Here is a 24,845-nt window from a genome sequence, read left to right on the forward strand (position 1 = left end):
TGGGGATCGAACTTGGGTCCTTGCACTTGCGCAGCAGGCAACGAAACCACTGAGCTAGATCCCCGGCCTGTAAGCATAAATTTATATAGCTGCTGGACCAGTTTTTCAAAATAAGATTTAGGACTGGGTATATAGCTCAGTGGTAGAGTGTTTCCTTAGCATGTATGAGGTTTGATCCCCAGCACCATAAGACAGAGACAGAGACAAGAAATGGGGAGGGGGAAAAGAGAGAGAGATTTAGTAGAAATTGAAGATGTACTTATCTAGTACCTTCAACTTCAAAATATCTTTTGGAAAATAGCTAGTAATTCAACTTCTAGCTATGTATCTTAGTTCTTACACATATTGCCAAGGAGTAATTCACCAGGATATTCACTGTAGCATTGTTTACATTAGCTGGAAATAATCTCTGTGTATCAAGTTAATAGTGAATATATAAATTAGTGTTTTAACACAGTATAATAGTATGAAATTGATTTTTTAAATGAACTAGAGTTGGGTGGGTGAATATAAATATATTTATACGTTTCTCTGTGGCTGAAATAGCTCATGATGTTTTTAAATTTGGAGATCAGGAATAGTAGATAAGTATAAAGTGCATAAATTTGGCTTGAAAAGAAATGATAAAAGCAAGCACAATATCTGGGGAAAGTTTTGTTTGTTTACATAAGAAATGCAACTTAACTTTAACTGTACAAACTCAGGAATGGGATATATCCTTATAGATTGTCAGAAAAATCACTTACTATAGATGTTCCTGATATTCACAGTTGCTATCCAAATTAAGAATCACAGTGATTCAGAAAATGAGGTATACTTTCACTTGAATTTGTTTATAAAAATTGGATTTTAAAAACTAATAGAGAAGATACTAAAAAATAGAATGTGTTTCAAAAGGCAAGAGTTATGGTATAAATCTAGTATAAATTAAGTATAAATCAAGTAATTCACCTTGCATAAGAGAAGGGTCATTGTCTTGGTTTCTTCCTCATGGCTGGGACAAAATAGTTAATACCCATAAGTTAAAGGAGGAAAGGTTTATTTTTAGCTCAGAGTTTGTTGAGTTTCCACAGTCAGCTGGCTCCAAGGCAGGGCAACCTGGCAGAGGGACATGGCAGAGAAGAAACAGTCCATGGCAGGATAGGCAGAAAACAGCAGCAGCAAGCCTCCCTTTCCTTTATTCCATTCAGAGTACAAACCTATTGCTTGGTGCCATTCACACCCAGGGTGAGGATTCTGTCTTCAGTAAAGCCACACCCTAAACTATGTTAAACCAGTTAGTGGACTAATCCATTACAACACACCCTTAGCCCCAATATCATACAACCCATGATCCAGTTACCTCCCAAAAGCCCCTCCTATGCATGTATGAGGTTTTAGGGGGACATGAAGATATAAACCATAATAGTCATGAGTTTTACTTACCCTAGAAAGAATGCTATGAGAATAGCTTTAAATATAAAAAAAGATCTTAGGTATGTATGTGATAATTGTCCAAGTTCCAGTTCAGTAGTCTCAGTGAAATTTGAGAAGTATGGGGAAAAGCCAGGATAAACTAAGAGGTGAAGCAGCATAGCTGGGCTTAAATAATACTCGGTAATAGTTGGATTTTTCTGTTGTATCAGTAGAAGTTATTCTGTTTTTTAAATACCTTTCCAAAAATTTACTTGGCTTGTGCATAGGTCACTGAACTTATTGAGTATCTTTTTAATATTCTATACAATTGACTGATTCTGTAATACTTAACATTTGAACCTTCATCAGGTTGCTTTCCTAATTTAGCTTTTCCAGATTGGGGAAAATTGCCAACACGTAGGAATTTATGTATATTTCAGAGTTCATATATTTAAGTGTACTATGTTATATTTTTATTTGATAAGAGTTAGAAATTGCTGGAGTATAATCTTCATTCTTCATTTTATAGTTTAAACCTAATACTCTCTTATTCCCACACTTTTTTATTAGTGCATATTGGTTATACAGATTAATGGATTTTGTTTTGGCAGATTTATACATGCACATAGCATACTTTAATCATCCCCCTCTACTTTTTAGTACAGAGAAATCTGCTTTTTCTAATAATTCCTTATAATTAGGTAAAGATTACATTGAAACTTAACTATTCAAATGCAGAGCATTCTTTTATTTATTGTCCCTATAAATTTTAGAGCTGAACGACAAAGAAATGAAGCACTGTGTAATGCTGAAGAGCTGAGTAAAGCTTTCCAACAATATAAAGAAAAAGTAGCTGAAAAACTGGAGAAGGTAAGAGGAAATTGTGCAAAATCAATATTTTTTATTACTGTTCATATTCTAAAAATGTAGATATAAGTAGAATGTTTATGGTCAAATATCAGATTTTTATGATTATATTTATAACAAAATAATTGAAATAAAGAATTTTCATTTATGTTTTTAAATTAAAGTTTAAAAATTTTTTTTGAGATTGGATCATGTGGTATTTGACCAGGCTGACTTTGAACTTGGCATCTTTTTTATTTTCTTTTCCATATTCTGTATTTCTGTAAGGAAATATTATAATTTAGAAGAAAGTGTTATAATTTAAAAAAACAGATTGGGAATGAGAAATAAAAAGAAATAAAATCAGATCACAAGAAGGCACAAAACTATAAATCACAAGCAATGAGGTTGGGGTGGGATGGTAGAGCACTTGCCTTGCATGTAAGAGGACCATGGGCTCATTACCACTGTAGGAAAAAGTAAAACTAAAAACTGAAAAGGGAACTATGCTAGGCATGGTGATATATGCCTGTAATCCCAATACTCTGGAAGGCTAAGGCAGGAGCATTACAAGTCAAAATTCAGTCTAGGCAACTCAGCAATTTAGCTAGACTCTGACTCAAAAAGTAGAAAAAAAAAGTGGGCTCAGTAGCACACACCTATAATCCCAGCACCCTGGAGGCTGAGGCTGGAGGATTGCCATAGGTTTGAGGCCAGCTTGGGCTATATAATGTATTCAAGGCCAGCCTGAACTACATATGAACTACATAGTGAGACCTTGTCTCAAAAAAACAAAAACCAAAAGAAAAAGGGCTGGGGATGTAGCCAAGTGCAAAGGCCCTAAAATCTCTAGTACTACAAAAAAGGAAGAGGGGGAGAAGGAGAAGGTGGCAGCAGCAGAGGAGGAACAAGGAAATGGGGGAACTACTGTATAAATATGTAACATTGAGGATATATAATGATATAATACCTGGAAATCGCTAATCACTGTGTATCTTGTACTTTCCAAGATGGTCATGTTTATCTCTGTATTTGTCTTCTCCCTCACACTTTTCTTACTTTGTGACTAAGGTTGAAACTATGACTCTTTCCCTTGAATTGGAGAGTCCAGTAACTGCCAAAGAATAATGGCAAAGATGACATACAGCACCCTCACATTAAAGTTAGTGCCTTATATGTATTTTCTTATTAAATTCTCACAAAAATCCTATCCTATGAGGCAAGTACTATTGTTATCACCTCCCCCACTTTTTGTAGTACTAGGGATTGAACCCAGAGCCTGTGCATTGAGTTACATCCCCACCCCTTTTAATACAGAGTCCCCTGAATTGTTCAGTTGTCCAGGCTGACCTTGCCATCTTTTTCCTTAGCCATCTCAGTAGCTAGGATTACGTTTGTGCCACTGTACGCAATGAAATAAAAAATTTTTAAATATTTACCAACAATGATGTTCACGAATCTTTTTATTATCTGCAGAAATATGTGTGTGTGTGTGTGTTGTGTGTGTGTTCATGCAATCTAAGGAAAAAGAGTAGAACAAGAGAAGGGAAAATAATATAGTGAAAAGTAGAGTGGATAACTAGAGGCTGGAGCCAAAGAAGCAGATGAAGGAAATTTCTTCTCACTTCCTTACTGAAAATGAATGCAGTGTACCTTATGTATCCCCCAAATGGTCTCCCTTGACCTGCCACCCTAAGAAGTACTCACTTCTGCCTCTCAGAGTGAAGTTTCCTTGAACTGATCCTATCATGGAAGATAATGACTTTATTACATTCATTTAATATCTCTAAATAATACTATATGGTAATAAAACCTTAACAAAGGAAGGCTACAAGTTTAATATTCACATATTGAGCTCAGTATAGATAGATGTCTATTAAAGAGATACCAATATGGGAAACTTTCATATTAAAATAATAAAGCAGAGGAACATAATGATTCCATTCCAAAAAAGGATAGAGGAAAGAATCTTTTAGGTGAAAGAAGAATAAGATTTACAGTATGGATAACTAAAGAGTGTTCACTTATTAAACAGTTACCAAGTTCTTTTTAAAAGAAGCATGATGCTAATTTTGTCATAAAGATACAGAAATGTGGGTGCATAATACTCCTGTTTATTATTTAGAATATTTCTATTGATGAATTATTTTAATTTTATGAGTCTTATTATTTTAAACAATGGATACTTAACAAGAAATATATCAAAAAATAAAGTATTGAATTTTTAATATTTATTGTTTATTAAAAAAGCATCAAAATTTTCAGCATCAACGTTTTTGATGTACACAGTCTAAAAAATAACATAAATTTCTACATGAACTACAATGAAAATACCAATAGAACTCTACAACAAGAATAATCTTTGCTTCAATTGTCATACACAAAGCAGTCTTCACACATGACAACTGCATGTTTCATGCACATGTCTCACACTGACAGCGTATGTGCTTAGCTTTCTGTTCCTGTGGGGCAGTCTGTTCTTGTCACCTCTTTTGTCTTCTTTTGTCAGAAACTTCTTACCAAACTGTACAACATGCACTTAGAAGGAAAGTAAGATAATAATAAAATAAAAATATCAAATATGTAATGAGTGCTTAGAATAGACATCAGCATTTTCACATCAGCTGTTTCCTTGCTTAACAAAACCTAAAAGATAACATCATAAATAAAAACGTAAGTAAACTACAGTGTAGATACAAACAAAAGTTACCACAGAAATCTTTGCTTCAACTGTCACATCCAAAGCAGTCTTCATATGTAAAAAGTGCATGTTCCATACACAAGTATTGCTTACACCGATAGCATGTATGTTTTGTTTTCCTGTCCTTTTTTGTCAGGCAAAGCTGACATCTTTTTTTTGTTTTCCTGTTGTCTTAGTAGGTCTTTGTGATGCTCCGCTTGCCTGTTCACTTGTCAGCTCACCAGTGTGCTCCACAGTTTTTTTGTGTAAACATTTGTTTTTCTTCTGCTGTAAATGATCTCTTATTAGTTCCAGTCCCAATTCTCTTAGAAAATTTCTTATAGGATTTTGCACTTGTTATTTTCTTTTGTAAACTATTAAACTATTTATGCCACACATGTTTAAGATCTAGTAAAACTCAACCATTGGCCAACGCTTTGTGTTTCAAGTGACATCATGGTTGCTGCATAACTTATCAACAACATCTACTCTTTGGTTTTGTTGTAGAAAGTTACTATCTCATGCTTCTGTTTTGTCAAGGTTTCCCTATCAATATTTCCATCATGGTACAATGTTGACATCAGCAGTATCACTTTATTTTTCTTGGCCATATACCAGGCCATTGTTATATCTTTCCGAAATATAAAGATTGTACTATATAATTCTGTTTTGAAATTGCAACATTTCATTTGGAATTTCTGCTTTGTACCTGCATACAGTTCCTACACTGGTCAACTTGTGCTCTGCTAGCAAATGTAACATCAATTGGAAACTGGTAAACCAACTGTTGAATGTCACATTCTGATTAGTTTGGGAGATGGAAGCATCGAGTCTGTTCACAACATCATTTGGTTTATTACTATACGAATAAGGACTTGGTGGTTGAGTTCCAGGATAAGTCTTTGCATCTACAAAGGCATAGATTTTTATACCATATTTTGACCCATCACTTTTCTGTAAGTCTTTTACATTCCTGTGATTACCACAAGAAATCCCTGCTAAATACAGCAGACCTATGAATGCTTTCAGTTCAGATAGTGAGGTGTTATAATAAATACATTTTTTAATATGGCTCTTGGTGTATACAGAACATTTTACTTGTATTTCAGCCTTTGTGTATTTCACAACATCTTGTAGCTTTTTATCTGTTACAATTTCCAGCACTGAATGGCAACACTGGCATTCTTTCCAATGGGTTTCATTCCTGCCAAGATCCTCACTATATTTTCAGACCTAGTTCTAACATTGGATCATTTCATTTGGTTGTGTGATCATTTGCAACATTTCAACTAGTCAAATATATATTCACATTGCTGTTTTCTTCATCATCTGAGTCAAGGAGGTCTGCATTCCTTATGTCTGTATCAGTTTGTTCTTGCTCCATCTCAATGTCACAGAAACTTTGGCTCATATGGCTAGCATCAAACTCATTATCATCTTTATCATCCATGCATTAGTAATCTGATGATTCACTTTTGATCTCCTCCAAAATTTGCAAATCTGTTTTTTCATGCGCTATTGTACTGAATTGGGGTACTTCTACCAGAAAAATCAAAAGAAAACTTTTTTAAAAAACAAATCCTAGCCCACTGCAGATGGGCAGGATTGTGCACACCCTACCGAGGTCCCAAGTCGCACGGAAGACCCAGAATCACCCTGCTGCAGACAGGCAGCCACCTGGTTCCACACTACAAAGATGCAGAGGACACCAGACCACCAGACCACGGTACAGAGTCCCACTGCTCCCGGCCCAGAGGTAGGGGCTTCTGAGCCGCCGTCCCACTGCTCTTGATCCAGAGGAAGGGGCTTCCTGGTCACCATCCCTCCCGCTGCTCCTGGCCCAGAGGAAGGGGCTTCTGGGCCACCATCCCTCCCACTGCTCCTGGCCGAGAGGTAGGGGCTTCTGAGCTGCCATCCCACTGCTCCTGGTCCAGAGGAAGGGGCTTCCTGGCCACCATCTCTCCTGCTGCTCCCAACCCACAGGAAAGGGCTTTTGGGCCACAATCCCTACCGCTGCTCCTGGTCCCTGTCCCAACTCTCCCAGCTCAGAGGAGGTAATCCGTGCAGGCACTAACAGCCCCCCACCCCAGTCGAAATGAGAAAACACGTAAATAAGTCTCAAAACCAGACTTCCAGATCACCTACAGCAACCCCAAAGGGAAATGAGATGGAACACTCTGATACTAAACCACCTGGACCCACTAAACTGGCAACAAAAGGGGATCTAGAAAAAATGAAATCAGAAATAATATCTCAGATAACAGGAGAAATTGTGCCCTGAGTGCAAGGCATGATTAATAAATCTAGAGAGGAGCTGAGGAACATGATGGAATCCCAACATAGGAAACAAATGGAATCCATAAAACAGATGCAAATAGATTTCCAGGACATGAAAAACTCCATTGAAAGTCTACACAGCAGAATGAGCCAATGTGAGGACAGAATTTCAGATATAGAAGATAAGATTGCAATTAGTGACCAGGAAAAGAAAAATTGCTTCAAAGTTATAAGGGAACATGAGAAATCAATCCAGCAGCTGCTAGATGAGGCAAAGAAGAGTAACATAAGCCTCATTGGGCTCAATGAAGAAACAGGAGACAGTGGAAATGACATAAAAAATCTCTTCACAGAAATAATGGCAGAAAACTTCCCAAGAAGGGGAAAAGAGCTTGACATACAGATAAGTGAGGCATATAGGACTCCAACTAGCGTTGATCAAAAAAAATCTACACAGAGGCATATAATTGTTAAGATTCCAGAAACTCAACAGAAGAACAAAGTTCTACAAGCAGTCAGAGAAAAGAAACAAATCACATACAAAGGAAAGCCCATCAGAATCACAGCAGACTTCTCAACACAAACCATCAAGGCAAGAAGAGCTTGGAGTGACATATTCCAAGCCCTAAAGGAAAACAGCCTCCAACCCAGATTGATGTACCCTGCAAAACTACCTTTCAAAATGGATGGAGAAATAAGATACTTTCATGACAAAGAGCACCTTAGGAACTTTGTGAATACCAAACCAGCACTCCAAAGTATTTTACACAATATCCTAGGAACAGACATCGAGGATCACAACCCCAGGAAGCAAAGCAGAATGAACCCATCTGGCATGACAAGAAATTAAATGTAAAGGGGGAGAATCCAACAAAAAGAACAAGTCATGGCAATGATAAGTCAATATGTTTCAGTTATAGCCATCAATGTTAATGGTCTCAATTCACCAATCAAAAGAAATAGACTGGGAGAATGGGTCAAGAAGCAAAATCCAACAATATGCTGCATACAAGAAACACACTTCATTCAAAAGGAAACTCATAGACTGAAAGTTAAAGGGTGGAAAACAATACTCCATGTGACAGGAACCTGAAAAAAGCAGGAGTAGCTATCCTCTTTGCAGATCAAGTAGATTTCAAACCAACACTGATTAAGAGAGACAAAGAAGGACACTACATCCTTGTAAAGGGAACAATCCAAGAGGAAGAGATGACAATCATAAATATCTATGCACCAAACACTAGTGCAGCCAACTGTATAAAACAAATACTAGCGGACATGAAAAGTCATATATGCACTAATACAGTTATAGTGGGGGACCTCAACACCCCACTGTCACAAATAGATAGATCAACTAGACAAAAAATAAGTAATGAAATACTAGAACTCAATTGAACTCTTGAACAAATGAACTTAACAGATGTTTACAGAGTCTTCCACCCCACAAAATCAGAATACACATTCATCTCAGCTGCACATGGGCCATTCTCCAAAATAGACCACATACTCACACATAGAACTTGTTTAAGTAAGTGCAAAGGAATTGAAGTTATCCCCTGTATATTATCAGACCATAGTGCGATGAAAGTGGAGATCCATAGCAAAAGAAACTCAAAAAATTTCATAAACACATGGAAATTGAACAACACACTTCTGAACAACCAGTGGGTCCCAGAGGAAATTAAAGAAGAAATCAGACAGTTCCTTCAATTAGATGACAATGACAGTACAGCATATCAGAATCTATGGGACACAATGAAAGCAGTCTTACGAGGGAAATTCATAGCAGTGAATATGCATATTAGGAAAACAAAACGAGCCCAATTAAACAACCTGATGCTGGACCTCAAGCTTCTAGAAAAAGAAGAGCAGGACAACCCCAAAGCTCACACAAGGGAGGAAATTATAAAGATCAGAGGAGAAAACAATGCAATGGAGACTAAGAAAACGATACAAAAAAATCAATGAAGCCAAGAGTTGGTTCTTCGAAAGAATCAACAAAATTGACAAACCCTTAGCCAACCTTGTCAGAAAAAGGAAAGAAAAGGCTCAAATCCATGCAAGTAGGAATGAAAAGGGTGAAATTACAACAGACCCAGCAGAAATCCAGAGGATCATCAATACTTACTTCCAGAACCTATACACCAATAAGATGGACAACACAGAAGAAATGGACAGATTCCTAGATACAAATGAATTACCAAAGTTGAATGAAGAAGACCTAAAAATTCTGAACAACCCAATATCAACCAATGAAATTGAAAATGTATTTAAAGACTTATCAACTAAGAAAAGCCCGGGCCCTGATGGCTTCACTGATGAATTCTACACGACATTTAGAAAGGAACTGCTGCCACTACTGTTTAAACTCTTCAATGAAATTGAAAGGGAAGCAATACTCCCAAATTCATTCCTGGAAGCAAGCATCACCTTGATCCCCAAAGCAGAGAAAGACCCAACTGAAAAAGACAACTATAGGCCAATCTCACTAATGAACATAGATGCAAAAATCCTTAATAGGATACTGGCAAATAGAATGCAGAAGATCATCAAGAAGATCATACACCCTGACCAAGTGAGATTCATCCCAGGGATGCAGGGATGGTTTAATATATGCAAATCAATCAATGTAATAGACTATATTAATAGAGCCAAGGACAAAAACCATATGATTATCTCCATAGATGCAGAAAAAGCATTTGACAAAATCCAACATGCATTTATGATAAAAACCCTACAAAAAATTGTAATAGATGGTCTCTACCTCAAACTGATAGAAGCCATCTATGAAAAACAAACAGCCAATATCATACTAAATGGTCAAAAACTGAAATCCTTCACACTAAAATCAGGAACAAGACAAGGATGTCCACTGTCACCACTCTTGTTCAATATAGTTCTGGAAACATTAGCCACGGCAATTAGACAAGAGAAAGAAATAAAAGGAATAAAGATAGGTAATGAAGAAGTCAAATTGTCATTATTTGCAGATGACATGATACTCTATATAGAAGACCCAAGAACTCCACCAAAAGTCTTCTAGACTTAATAACCAAATTCAGTCAAGTAGCTGGTTACAAGGTCAACACACAAAAATCAATAGCTTTCCTCTACACCAATGACAGACTCACTGAGAGAGAAATAGGGCAAATAATCCCTTTCACAATAGCATCCAAAAAACTGAAATACCTAGGAATCAACGTCACGAAAGAAATCAAAGACCTCTTTTCTGAAAACTATAGCACTCTGAAAAGAGAGATTGAAGATGATATCAGGAAATGGACAGACATCCCCAGCTCCTGGGTAGGAAGGATTAATATAGTGAAAATGGCCATACTTCCAAAACTGCTATATAGATTTAATGCAGTTCCAATTGAGATCCCAGCAGCATACTTCATGGACCTTGAGAAAACAATCCAAAAATTCATTTGGAGCAGGAAGAGACCCAGAATAGCAAAAGCAATTCTAGGTAACAGAGACATGGCAGGGGGTATCACAATCCCCAACCTGCAACTCTACTACAAAGCTACTGTGATAAAAACAGCATGGTACTGGTAAAGAAACAGACCTGAGGACCAGTGGAACAGATTAGAACATGCAGAAACAATGCCAGACACACTCAGCCATCTCATCTTCGATAAAGGAGCCAAACACCCTCACTGGAGGAAAGATAGCCTCTTTAATAAATGGTGCTGCAAAAATTGGGCTTCAACTTTCCAAAGATTAAAACTAGACCTATATCTCTCACCATGCACTAAACTAAAATCAAAATGGATTGAAGATCTAAATATTAAAATAGAAACTCTGAACCAGTTGGAACAGAGGTTAGGTAGAACCCTTGAAGACATGAGTGTAGGAAAAGATTTTATGAAGAAAACCTCAGTTGCCCGTGAACTAGCACAAACAATCAACAAGTGGGATCTCTTCTTATTAAAAGGCTTCTGCACAGCAAGAGAAACCACCAGCAATGTGAAGAGACAACCCACAATGTGGGAAAAAATCTTCACCTGCTCTTCCTCAGACAAAGATCTATTGTCTCGAATCTATAAAGAACTTAAAAAGATCAGACCTCCCAAATTTAAAGACCCAATCGAAAAATGGGCATCTGAAATGAACAGACATTTCTCAGACAAAGAAGTAGAAATAGCAAATAAATACATGAAAAAATGTTCAACATCACTGGTCATTTGAGAGATGCAAATGAAAACAACGCTGAGATGTGTAAACTGGTGCAAGCACTGTGGAAATCAGTATGGAGATACCTCAAAGAACTAGGACTGGAAGTCCCATTTGACCCCACTATTCCACTGCTGGGGATCTTCCCCAAAGAATTAAAAGAATCATACCACAGTGATATATGTGCACCCATGTTCATAGCAGCACAGTTTGTAATAGCTAAAACTTGGAAACAGCCCAAATGCCCATCAACTGGAGACTGGATAAAGAAAATGTGGTTTTTTAATAAAATGGAGTACTGCTCAGCCATAAAAAATGAGAAATTGGAAACATTTATAGCTAAGTGGATGCACATTGAGGTGATACTCTTAAGTGAAATAAATAGGACACACATGTATAAATACCGAATAGTTTCTCTGGTGTGAGAAACTGAAAGTGTAAATAAGGACTAAATGTATAATAGGTCATGTGAAATAGGAAGAAAAGAGGCAAAGGGAAAGGAAGTGGGAGGGCTAGGGGAAAGGATAGAAGGGAATGGGATTAATATGAGCAAATGGAAAAATAGGAACAAAATCTTTGTAAATAGGGAGGAATGGAGGGGTTGAAGGGAGGGCTGGGCAAGGGTGAAAAATAAGAACCAAGAGAGACTATGTAAAGGTGCAAATTTCCAATGATGAATGTCATTATATTGCATACCTAAAATGTACCAATGATTAGAATGAACAATCGATAATGCAAAATAGGAAGAAAAGGTCCAAAGGGGTAGGGGTAGTGGGAGGGGCAGGGGAAAGGAAAGAAGGGAAAGGAAAAATGATGAGAAATGGAAAAAATGGAAATAAAGTCTTTGTAAATAGGGAAGGGTGGAGGGCATGAAGGAAGGGCTAGGAATGGGGAAAAAATAAGAACCAAGATGCATTATGTAAAGGTACAATTCCCAATAAGAAATGTAATTGTGTTTTATACCGACAATGTACCAATAAAAGAATTTAATAAAAAAACCAATCCTAAATGCACAGAAATTTAGCCATGAGCATTTCATGGATAAAACTCACCTGTTGCTGCTTTGGAGGTCCTGTACACACCTTGCTGTTCATCTGCCAAGTGGGTAAATGCACAGAATGGCTTTTACTTTTCCCAGGTCCAGCTACTGTGTGTCATACCCACAATCCATTATGAAAATATACCTGTTTTCATAACAGAAGAGTGATGTGGGTGTATTTTGTCCCCTGCGATGCTCAGGGAGACATATGCAAAACCTGGTAGAGCATTATATGGGTAAAAATCTGAGTTTGACCCTTTTGTACACACCTTGCCATTCATCATACCAAGTGGTTAAGCACAATGATTGTTTCCTGTGTCCCCCAGGTGCAACTACTGAGACACACAGCTGGCTACTGTTGTGCTAAAGTACAAATTTATAGTAGGAAAGTATGGGATGGGTTATTGTAACCCAACGTTAGGCCCTTCAGGTTTTGTTTGTGGTTTTTTTTGTACTGGGAGATCTAACTCGGGACCTTGTGCTTTCGAGGCAGGCGCGGGAACCACTGATCTAAATCCCCGGCCCCTCTTTGGGTTTTATATGCCACATCCTGTGCTAATTGCTGGGAGATTCAATAATATTTAATACATGTAGCTTACTCTAATGAGTTCAGACTATTAAGATTTGGCAAGGGTGACGCACCTGCTGTAGGAAAACTAATTAATTAAAATTGCCATGTATCTTATGAATACAAGAACCTTGGGAAATAGATAAGGAGAAATGCCATGTGTCATCAGGTACTGAAGTTGTGAAGTTAGAAGACATTTGCTGAGTCAGATGACCTCAAGAAAGTTGCTGTTCAAGTTGGTGTTTCCAAACACATCATAATGCAGAATTCTTTATTAGTACCACCAAAAGATCAAGGTACTGGGCAAAAGGAAGAGTCACTGTCCTTCAAACTCCATTCCCCATCCACCAGCAAGAGGAAGGGCATGCCTTGGCTTGGACCGTAGGCACAGTCTGAAATGAAAGGACAGAGAGGGCTCTGGGAGGACACCTCAAAAGCCCGTAAGTCCTAAAGCCAGGGGAAGAACATCGTGACTGACTGGATCCCAAGACTGCAGATATTGGAAAAAAACCACTCATTTAAAAACACAGGAATTTTTTCTTTACTCATTCTTTTTTTGATTTTCTATTTCTTATTATTTTTATCTTTCCTTTATGGGTTTTTGTCAGGATTAGGGTTTTTTCTCCTTTTTTCTCTTTTCTTGCTCTTTTTCCCTTTCAACTTCTTTGTCTTCCTTTATTTTATTTCCTATATTTTTTCTTTTTTCTTATTTGTTATTTCCTGTGACTGTTTTCTAAAATTATTAATTTCCTTTTACTCCTCAAATAGGAATCCCTGCTTTTCTTTTTCTCATCCTCATATCCCTTTGATAAATATTTCAATTATTGCTTTTTTCATTCTCCAATTCTCCACCCCTTCTATTTTTTTTAACATAACTACTAAGCATTATTAAGCTTAGTTAACTAGTTAACATTACACTATTGCCATCAAGTACTATTCTATTGTAATGAGAGGTAAAGTTGTTCCATTTATTAGATATTTACTGTAGGTCAATACTTGGTTTGTCTTGGAGTTCATACTTATAGATCTCTTTTCTGTGGTGAAGGGTGGTACATTATTGATCTTTAGGGTTTGTCAATATTGTTTGTATTTCATGCTGTAATTGATGCTGATTTTATTTCTTTAGCCAAGGTGACATAGCTGTTGCTTTTAATTGGTTTTCTCTATATGCCAGTACATCTGGATAGTCTTAGGGTCATTAATACTGTGGCCCATTCCTGGAGAACTGAGTACTGGGCCAAATATGCTGCAACCTCCCATTCCAAGGAAACAGAGGTGGTTGGATCCCGGGTAAGGCCAATAGTTAGCCAGACCCAGAGGAAACCACTGAAAAGCAGACATTAACTGAAGAGATCTCCATACTAAATACAAAGCTTTTCACTACAATCAGCTTGAAGTCTCAACACAAAAACACAAACAAGCTCTCTGTTTTCCTATTCCAAATTATGTGGATGCACCACAGCCTGTGGGGCTGCAGGGTTGAGGGAGGCAGCCAATGCTGTCACCACTGCTGTTGCTGGGGTCATAAACCCTGTGCCTGTCCACAGTCACCACACTCAGGCTACCTGTGCCTCTCTGGGGAAGCCAGTGTCTGGTCATGTCCACCCAGAGCAGGCACACCGTCAAAATCCAGAAGATTCTGGCCTCAGATTTTGAACCCAGCTTCTTAAGGCTATTGGACAGAATAACTAATGGTTCTCAAATTGAAGTAAACAAAACAATATATGTGCACCCATGTTCATAGCAGCACAGCTTGTAATAGCTAAAGCTTGGAAACAGCCCAATTGCTCATCAACTGGAGACTGGATAAAGAAGGTGTGGTTATTTTATAAAATGGAGTACTACTCAGCCATAAAGAATGAGAAACTAGAGACATTTATAGCTAAATGGATACATGTTGAGGCCATCCTCTTTAAGTGAAATAAATAGGACACACATGTGTAAATACTGAATAGTTCCTCTGGTGTGTGAAAGTGTAAATGAGGACCAAAAGGTATAATAGACAATGTGAAATAGGAAGAAAAGGTCTAAAAGGGAAAGGGAAGTGGGAGGGGTACAGGAAAGGAAAGGAAAAATATGAGAAAATGAAAAAATGGAAAGAAAGTCTTTGTAAATAGGGAGGAATGGAGGGGTTGAAGGGAGGGCAGGGGAAGGGGGAAAAATAAGAACCAAGATACATCATGTACAGGTACAAATTCCCAATGATGAATGTCATCGTATTGTATACCTAAAATGTACCAATACACTCAATAAAAGAGATAAACAGAAAAAAAAAAGATTGGCAAGTATGTATGAACACACGACAAAATTTTAATATTTTGAAATAAAATATAATAAAAAGTAGTAGGTATTGCTTGTGGCATAAAGGGGAATTATCAAACTCTGGTGGACCTAAAGAACACTTCACAGAGTAGGAGATACTTGGGCTGCTAAGTTATCTCAAAAATGATGTTATGCCAGGTGTAGTGGCACACATCTGTAATCCTAGCACTGGGGAGGCTGAGGCAGGAGGATTGTGATGAGTTCAAGGCCAGCCTGTGCTACAGGTTGAGACCTCCTCCCAATGATGTTATACCACTGAATAATATTAAGCTGAGGAAATGGTCAGATACACGTTTTAGGATGCTCACTCTTATATTGCTATAAAGCTGTATTGGAGAGACGAGACACAAGTCAAGAACACTCAGACCAGCCAAAAGATACTGAAGATCATGGATCTGAGTCTGTAGGTATGAGCGGTATCAAAGCTGAAGAATCAGTGGGATCTGGTGACCACTTGAATATATTAGAAGCAGGCAGTGAGAAAGAAAAGTATTAGGTTGCTGGCTTGAGTGACTGAATCCAAATAGATAATTTGGAAACAAAGACATTCCAAAATAGAACTCAGATAGCCATCGTCTACAAAGTTCTACAAAGGGCCAAAGATTTAGCTCAGTGGCACCGTGCCTGTCTCTAAAGCACAAGGTCCTGAGTTTGAGTCCCATACCCCCCCCCAAAAGTTCTACAAAGAAAAAAATAAATAAAAAGAGGGATGGAGAACAGGACAGAGCTATATAGAATACACAGCCTCCAAGGTGGGAAAATGGGAAGAGAGGCAGTAGAGGTATGTAATAAGTCTATCAGTTCTTATAAGTCTATTAGTTCTTATTCTTTATATAGGTGAAGAGGAAACAAGTGGTAGTGGAAGGGGAAATGGAAAAGTAAAAAGAAGCTGCATTAAGGAAAGGGGTTTTTAGAATTGAACTTACTGCCATATGCCATAGTATATTTAAAGGGCAGGAGGCTGTGCAGAAGATAACAGAGATTAAAGATCTTGCAATTACAGAGATTGAAAGATGGCACAGAGATATGAAGGAGATACAAGATGATATAGTCTGAGAGCTTATACTTTAATGAAATAGGGATATTTCTGTTTCTTAAGGGAAAAAATTGAGTAAAAATACAGAAAAAAGTTGTAGGTAGAAGGGTGAAGAAATTTGAATGTTTTTTTTTTTTTTGGTACCAGGGATCGAACTCTGGACCTTGCACTTATGAGGCAGGCGGCGGAACCACTAAGCTAAATCCCCGGCCCTGAATGATTTTGAATTAAATGTCTTTGATCTTATAAGTTCAGATGTTGCTAAAATTATTTGCTTAGCTTGAGGGTGATGGGAGGGGTTTTGGAAACTTGGGCCAAGTGCTTCTCATAGCACAGCTGTAGCAGGGGAAAAAAGTATCCAGGTTAAAGGGCCAGGGATTTAGCTCAGTGGTGCTGCCGCCTGCCTTGCAAGCTCAAGGTCCTGAGTTCGATCTCCGGTACCAAAAAAGAAAAAAAAATTATCCAGGTTTTGGAAGGGCATATATGAAAAGAGAAGAGTACAAAACATGATCAGTTAATAAAAGTAGTGAAAATAAGAATGGTCAAAGCCCAATAGTGTCATAGATAAGGAATAAGAGTTTAGAGGAGATCTTATCAACCATATTACGTACTGAAGTTGAAGAACATTTTTATTTGACATTCCTTTGCAATAAAACTAAATATCATATACCAGTATAAAAATTTAATTCTTAATACTGAAATCTTAAGTGTGAATTAATCAGATTACCGTTTTTGAAAGCCTTGCAGGTCCTGTGGGAATAGAATATGTTAGAACAGATTTTTAATAAACTGATCTGTAGGAGAACGAATACTTAGCTAAGAGGAATATCTTTAACGAAAGAGAAAAAAATGTAAGAGGCAGGTTTTTCACATTTTCCTTAGGATTATCAATTTCTAACTGCAGAGTCGTGCCCCATAGTTGGGTGGATGTAACAAATGAAAACAGGAAATGGAACATATCTTCCCAGTCCTTCACTCCTCTCTCTCCAACTTGGATGCTTGAATTTTATCTGTTTTATGTTTGGGGTGTTATTTCAATGGGGTATTTTGTGGCTAAAATTTCAAAAATGACTTGTGGAACATTTGCACTGAACATTACTTCCCTTTAATCTTAGTAAGTTGAGTACAGCAACCTTACTTGAGTTCCTTGTCTTGTTCACATGAGGCTAGAGTACTTTTGCTTTCAGATGACAGAGCTGTTTCCTGTTACAGGCTCGTAAGGATTTCTGGACAGGTGGTAGTAGCATTGTGCTCCCTGACTTTCATTACAACCCAGGAGCTTCATTTTGCTACAAGGCTGAGGACTTAAATATATGAAATCACTTAGTTTAGTCTCACGCTTATTTATTTATTTATTTTTGGGGACCGGGGATCGAACTCGGGTCCTTGCGCTTGCGCAGTAGGTGGCGAAACCACTGAGCTGAATCCCCGGCCCTCATGCTTATTTTTGAAATTACTATTTAAATTTTTAGTTTGAGATACTTAAAATTTATGGCTACATTTTTACATCCACTTAAGACAATTTCTTGTTTTAGGTTCAAGCCAAAGAAGAAATATTAGAGAAAAATCTAGTTAACTGTGAAAAAGAAAACAAAAGGCTACAAGAAAAGGGTGGTCTATATAAAAGTGAACTTGAAATTCTGAAGGAGAAATTAAGGTATCGTACTCTTGTGAAAAAAAAAGGTTTCTGCATGGAAATGGGGAAACAAACATAAAGAGTTTGTATATTATAATTATGGATTTTCAAAATGCAGAAGGATAAATTTTATGACTGAAATTGTTTTCTAGGTATAAGGTCACAATTTTAAGTAATGAAACATGTTAATGTTAATATTATAAACAAAAATATCGATCATATTTGCTTTTCATATATTTAGAGAAAATTAACACAGACATGTTTTTATAATATGATCAATTAGCTGGTAAGTAAAGATGCTCAAATAAAGAGAACTTTTTAAATCATGAAGAATCATTTAGTCTAACCTTGTTTTATAAATAAACAGAGGCCAGTGAGTAACCTTCATTTGTCCAGATCATGGATGAGAATCAGTGTCTTGGCCAGGGATTTAGCTCAGTGGTTCTGCCTCCTGCCTCGCAAGCACAAGGACCCAAGTTCGATTCCTGGTACCAAAAAAAAAAAAAAGAATCAGTGTCTTTTGACTCCTGTTCTCTTACCACGATATCATGTTAATCAGTTCTTATCACCTTGTCAAAAGAGGGGAGCAGTCAAAATAATTGTTTTCTCTAATTTTAACATTTTCCTTAAGGTAATGTATTTAGTATTTTTGCCTAGGTGGAGGAGGAAGTAAATATAGATTTCATAATAGTTACTTTGTGTAACTAGAATATTTACTAGACCTTGATGCTGGCATTTGTAAGATATACTTTAAGAAAAATATTAATTGTACTATGATACAGTGCTTTATCATTTAAATTTTAATTTTATAAAGATATTTATTTATTTATTTATTTATTTATTTTGGTGGTAGTATTGGTAGTGGTAGTGGTGGTGGAGATGGAACCCAGGGCCTTTTGTTCCTCCTTCCTCAGCTTCCCAGAATGCGGGGATTGCAGGCATGTACCACCACACCTGCCTTACTTTATAAAAGAATGTTTATACTTAGACATCTTTTTCTTTCCTTCCCTCTTCCTCCCTCTAACCTCCGCGCCCCCCTTCCCGTGTCGGCCACCAAGATCAGGAGGCATCTTGTTGGCCTCCTGCACTTCATAACTTCCCTCCCTTTGTGCCCCGATTTACCCTGCCAAAATAGCCTGGAGTACAAAAAAATGTTCCTTATACTCTGTTTATTATAGTCCTAGTTGACATGGTCCCAGGAATAGCAAGCTTGCATGTCCCTGTTCCCACCAGCCGTATCAGTCAGCTAGTCTCAAAATATATTAAAACAACAAATTACCAAAGACACCTTGCCCCATCTACTTGTTTATACCCTTCTCATGTCTTAAAGTGATACATAGGCTGTGATATTCTTCTCGCTCAACAGGCGGTGAGGTCCCACTCGGTCCCGCTTTAATTCTTTGTTTTCTACATCTTCTGCCCTACTCAGACCCTAGTCCCTTGCCACGCAGGCTGTGACACTCCCCCTTCCCCTCTCCTTGCCCCTATCCCTTCCCTTCCCCTTTCCCTTCCCTTCTCTTCCCTTTACCTGCCCCTACCTCTTCTTCCTCCCCTCTCCTCCCCTCCCCTTCCCTTCCCTTCCCTTCTTTCTATCTGCCCCTAGCCCTTCCTCCTTCCCTGCCATGCCCTGCCCCTGCCCCTGCCCTTTCTTTTCCTTGTTGGGGATCCGATCCAGGACCTCACAGCCTTGCATATACCAGGCAAGCACTCTACCACTCAGCACCTTAATTAAATAGTTCTTATTTTATATTTTACTTTTGTATAAAAAGGAAAATATAAATGAAATGAATTGGTTAAAGTATTCTTAAAACTTCTCATTCAGTCCGCGCCTGCCTTGCAAGCACAAGGTCCTGAGTTCAATCCCCGGTACCAAACCAAACTAAACAAAACAAAAACTTCCCATTCAGAGAGTGATCCTTCTAAATTAGCCACAATATCTTTCCACATAGCATCTTCCTCTGCACCATCAGGAATGTGCTGATACAATGTTTCTGAAAAGAATTGGTTTTTTTTTTTTTGGTACTGGGGATTGAACCTGGGACCTTGTACTTGCGAGGCAGAGGGCGGAACCACTGAGCTAAATCCCTGGCCCTCAAAAGAATTCTTATAAGAACTACAGGTCATTGATGGTAGACTCTTAAGTTGACTTTGCAGTTATGTAGAGCCAGTTTACTTCAGAATCCTGTGTCAGAAGTCTTGAGATCTTTCTCTCCCACTCCTTCCTTCCCCCGAAACTGTTCCCTATAATCTTTTGTTACTGTGAGTTTGATGTGCCCTATTATCTCCTGGTTTTTCTCTTCAATTACATATACCCATTCTCCTTTTGATGTTTACATATATGTAAGCAATGAAACTATATTGCAACTCTGCTTAGCTAATGGCTCTTATAAGGAACTATTCATTATCCCAATTTCAAAGATGTTAAAAATGTGAAAAAGTGAACTGGTAAAATGCAATAAGTCCTAAACATGAGATTGTTCTGTTTGACATATTTTTACAGGTAAATATGTGTATTTGAAGTATTGCTGCCTAATAATCTGTTACTGATAAATTAGACTTAACTTTTATAATTGTATAGAGTTCATGATTTTTTCCTGTATTATACAAAACTTTCTTGATGCTACAGAATGCTGGGTCAGGTATCTAGATTTTTTATCTTACATTTTAAAAGGGAGCAGAAATTTTTCCAAGACTGTCATATAAGATACTGGGCAATTCTGTGCCTCAGTTTTCTTATCTATAAATGAAAAGTAATACTAATGTCCACCCTAAGAAGTTGTGAATGCTTGGCATGCAGTAAGTGAACATTCAGTAATTATGAGTAGGTATTAATTCAGAATTAGGCTTCAAATTTTTTTAATTAAAAATGTTAAGTGACACATTAAAACAAAATTATACTTATTAGTGGCATCCCATGTGATGTTTTGATACTTGTATACATTGTGTAATTAGGATAAAATATCTGTCTTCTCATTTGTCATTTCTTTTGATAAAAACACTCAAAATTTCTTCTAGGTTTTTGAGATATGCAATACATAATCACTATTTAAGGGGTACCTATAAATACTAGAACTCTTATTCCTAACTATAATTTAGTACCTTTATAGCTAAAGTTTAGTACACTCATCACCTTTTCTCCATCTTTCCCTTTTTCTACTCTCCCCATTCTACAATTTTATATATTTTGTTACAAATGACAGGATTTTATTATGTTTTTATGCCTGAGTAACATTCTGTTTTGTATGTATACCACATTTTCTTTATTCATCAATTGATGTATATTTCAGTTGTTTCCATTTCTTGGCAATTATGAGTAGTGCTGTAGTATACACAAGAGTACAGATGACATACTGAATCATTTCTGTGGGATATATACTCAGGAATAGGTTTGCTATATCATAGAGTAGTTCTACTTTTAATTTTTTAAAAAATTTTTTGAGAGGCCGGAGATTTAGCTCAGTGGTTCTGCCGCCTGCCCTGCAAGCGCAAGGACCTGAATTCGATCCCCAGTACCAAAAAAAAAAACAAACAAAAAAACAAACAAAAAATTTTTTTTTGAGGAACTTTCATACTGTTTTCCATAATGGCTGAACTAGGTACTTTACCTTCCTACAACAGTATTCAAGGTTTGCCAGGAATAGTGGTGCATGCTTGTAATCCTCGCACTCAGAAAGCTGAGGATCACCACAAGTTCCAGGCTAGCTTAGGCTACGTAGTGAATTCAAGGCCTGCCTCAACTACATAGTGAGACCCTGTCTCAAAAAACTGTATGCAAGGCTTCTCTTTTTTCCATGTTCTTTCCAGCACTTAATATCTTTAATATTTTTGATAATACCTATGCTTAGTGGAGTGAGGTGATATCTCATTGTGGTTTTGTTTTACATTTCCCTAGTTATTATTATGTTGAGCATTTTTTCATATACCTTTTAGTCATTTGTATTTCTTATTTGGAGGAATATCTATTAGAGTCTACAACTGATTTTTAAAGTTTTTTATTTTTACTGAGTTTATTGGTACACTTTAGGTATAACTTATGATCACATTCATCATTGAGAATTTGTACCTGTACATGATATATCTTGATTCTTTTTTCTTTCCTCATTCCCCTGCCCTCCCTTCAACCCCTCCACCTCTCCCTATATACATAATCCTTGTTTTCATTTTTTAAATCAGGAATTTTTTTTTTCTTTTTGGTAATGAAGTTTTTTGGTTTTTTGTTTTTAAGATGGAGTCTCACCATGTAACTCAGGCTGGTCTTGAACTCTCATTGATCTTCTTGTCAGTTTCCCAAATCCTGGAATTATAGCTGTACCCCACCATGCCGAGTTTGGTGATGAATTTTTGTAGTTCTTTATATATTCTGGATATTAACTCTGTCAGACCTGTATTTTGCAAATATTTTCTCTCATTTTGTAATTTCTCTCTTTGCTCTGATGATTGTTTCCTTTGCTGTATAGAAGCTTTCTAATTTGATGTCATCTCATTTGTCTATTTTTGCTTTTGTTACCTATGGTTTTGAGATATTGCCCCAAAAATTTCTTTCCCATACCAATATCCTGAAGTATTTGCCTGGTATTTTCTTCGAGTAGTTTTATTGTTTCAGGTCTTAACATTTCAGTCTTTAATCTCTATTGGGTTGACTTTTGTGACTGGTGAGAGGAATCTAGTTTCATTCTTTTACTTACATATAAATACCTATTTTCTTAGCATCATTTATTGAAAAGACTGCCTGTCCTCCAGTACTTGTCCTTAACTACTTTGTCAAAAATCAGTTGGCTGCTGATGTGTGCCTTTACTTCTAGATTCTCTGTTTTGTTCCACTGAACTATGTATCTGTCTTTATGCCAATAACATGCTGTTTTGATTACTGTAGCTATGTAGTATACCTTAAAATCAGATAGTGTAATGCTTCTTGCTTTCTTTTTTCTCAAGATTAGTTTGGCTTTTAGAAAATAGTAATATATTGCTTTTAGTTATTTGGGGGTTTTAGTGATTCCATACAAATTTTAGCATTTTTTTTTGATAGGGATAACATTGAATCTGTTGATGCTAAATGCATGGACATTTTAACAATATTGATTCTTCATGAATTCCCTCCCTCCTTCCTTCTCTCTCACTCTTTCTTTCTTTCTTTCTTTCTTTTCTTTCTTTCTCTCTTTTTGTATCCTGTTAAATTTATTTTATCAGTGTTTCATGAATTTCATTATAGAGAGCTTTCCCTTTATTTAAATTTATTCCTAGGAATTTTGCAGATTTCTTTTTTTGGGGAGGGGGAACTATTGTAAGTGGGCTTAGTTTCTTGATTTCTATTTTAGATTGTTCACTATTGGCATATTACAATGCTATTTGTTTTTGTACATTGATTTTGTATCCTGCAACTTTGCCAAATTCAGTAAGTCTGTTTTTTGGTAGAGTCTTTGGATTTTCTGTATATATATGATCCTGTTGTCTGCAGTGACAGTTCAACTAGCTCTTTTCCAACTTAGATGCTCTTTCTTTCCCTTGCCTTGATTGCTCTGGCTAGGACTTCTGGTATCGTGTTGAATAAAAGTGGTAACAGAAAACATCCTTTTTTTGGTTCAAATCTTACAGAGAAGGCTTTCAGCTTTTCTTTATTAAGTGTAATGTTAACTGTTGGCTTATTATATACTGTAGCCTCGATTGTGTTAAAGTATGTTCCTTATAAGCCAGTGTTTTTATCATGAAGGAATGTCAATTTTATCAGATCCCTTTTCTTCATCTTTTGAGATGATCATATGGTTTTGTTCTTCATTCTGTTGATGTGGTATATCTTGTTTACTGATTTGTGTATTTTGAATTACCCTTGCATCCCTAGGATGAATACCACTTGAGCATAGTGAATAATACACCATTATATTGAGTTTGCTTATATTTTGTTGAGGATTTTTCCATCTATGTTTATCAAGGATATTGACTGTAGTTTTCTTGTGTCATTGCTTGTTAAGCTTTCAAAAATATGTTTTGCAGTGCTGGGAACTAAACTAAGGCCTTGCACATGGTAGACAAGTGCTCCAACACTGAGCTAAATCCTGAGGCCCCTTGTTTCAGAAAATTTTTTAAATGATAGTACAGAGGTATCTCAATATTTGTCCTTTATTGATTCTGGGAGGCATGAGTATCAGAAATAACCAAACAGCCAAGAGAAATTATTTTGGCTGGAAAGGTTAGTGAGTCACAAGACAGTAGACATTGACAAGTTCTAGCTTATTCACTGAGCACCAAACAAAGGAAAAATACTGGGATAAAATTTTCATGTCAAAATGCATCAAGTACCAAATTCAATTAATTTCAAATCAATCAAGTACCAAGATATGACTCTATCTAAATGTGATTATTGAAAATGAATACATATTTTATTTTTAATTGTTTCCTTGTAGACAATTAAAAGAAGAACATAACAATGGAAAAGAAAAATTAAGGATTATGGCAGTGAGAAATTCAGAAGTCATGGCACAATTGACTGAATCTAGGCAAATTATTCTGAAATTAGAAAGTAAATTAGAGGACAAAGATGAAATACTGAGAGAGAAATTTTCTCTAATGAATGAAAATCGAGAATTGAAGGTCCAAGTTGCAACACAGAATGAACAACTGGATTTGTGTCAGCAGGAAATTGAAAACTCAAGGATAGAACTGAGAAGTTTTGAAAAAATAATATCCCAGTTACCGGTAAGCATATATGAAAAGAACTGTGCTGTACTTGATTACATAATGGAAAAGAAAGATTTCATTGATGTGTTTTATGAAAGACTATCATTGTTTGGTTTCTTTATTAGCTTCAGTTTTTTTTCTAATTGTACTTTCAGTCACCTATTACTTTTCTACCTAATCCCTGTATTTTTCCCATTT

The 24,845-nt window shown here is 36.7% G+C and overlaps 1 protein-coding gene across 17 annotated transcripts in view; it reads left to right on the forward strand.

Moving 5' to 3' along the window:
- Ccdc18 (coiled-coil domain containing 18) overlaps window positions 1-24,845 on the forward strand; it is a 181,221-nt gene that overhangs the window by 45,555 nt on the left and 110,821 nt on the right. For all 17 annotated transcript variants that reach the window (XM_021255355.2, XM_021255359.2, XM_087213132.1 and 14 more), the window contains 3 exons: window positions 2,169-2,265; window positions 17,875-17,996; window positions 24,374-24,665. In XM_021255355.2, the coding sequence (XP_021111014.2) occupies window positions 2,169-2,265; window positions 17,875-17,996; window positions 24,374-24,665 (511 nt within the window). The remainder of the gene's footprint in view (window positions 1-2,168; window positions 2,266-17,874; window positions 17,997-24,373; window positions 24,666-24,845) is intronic.

This window comes from Heterocephalus glaber, unplaced genomic scaffold (assembly GCF_053883595.1).
Source record: "Heterocephalus glaber isolate CG9 unplaced genomic scaffold, H.glaber_assembly_v1.0 deba00001442, whole genome shotgun sequence".
Taxonomy (NCBI): domain Eukaryota; kingdom Metazoa; phylum Chordata; class Mammalia; order Rodentia; family Bathyergidae; genus Heterocephalus; species Heterocephalus glaber.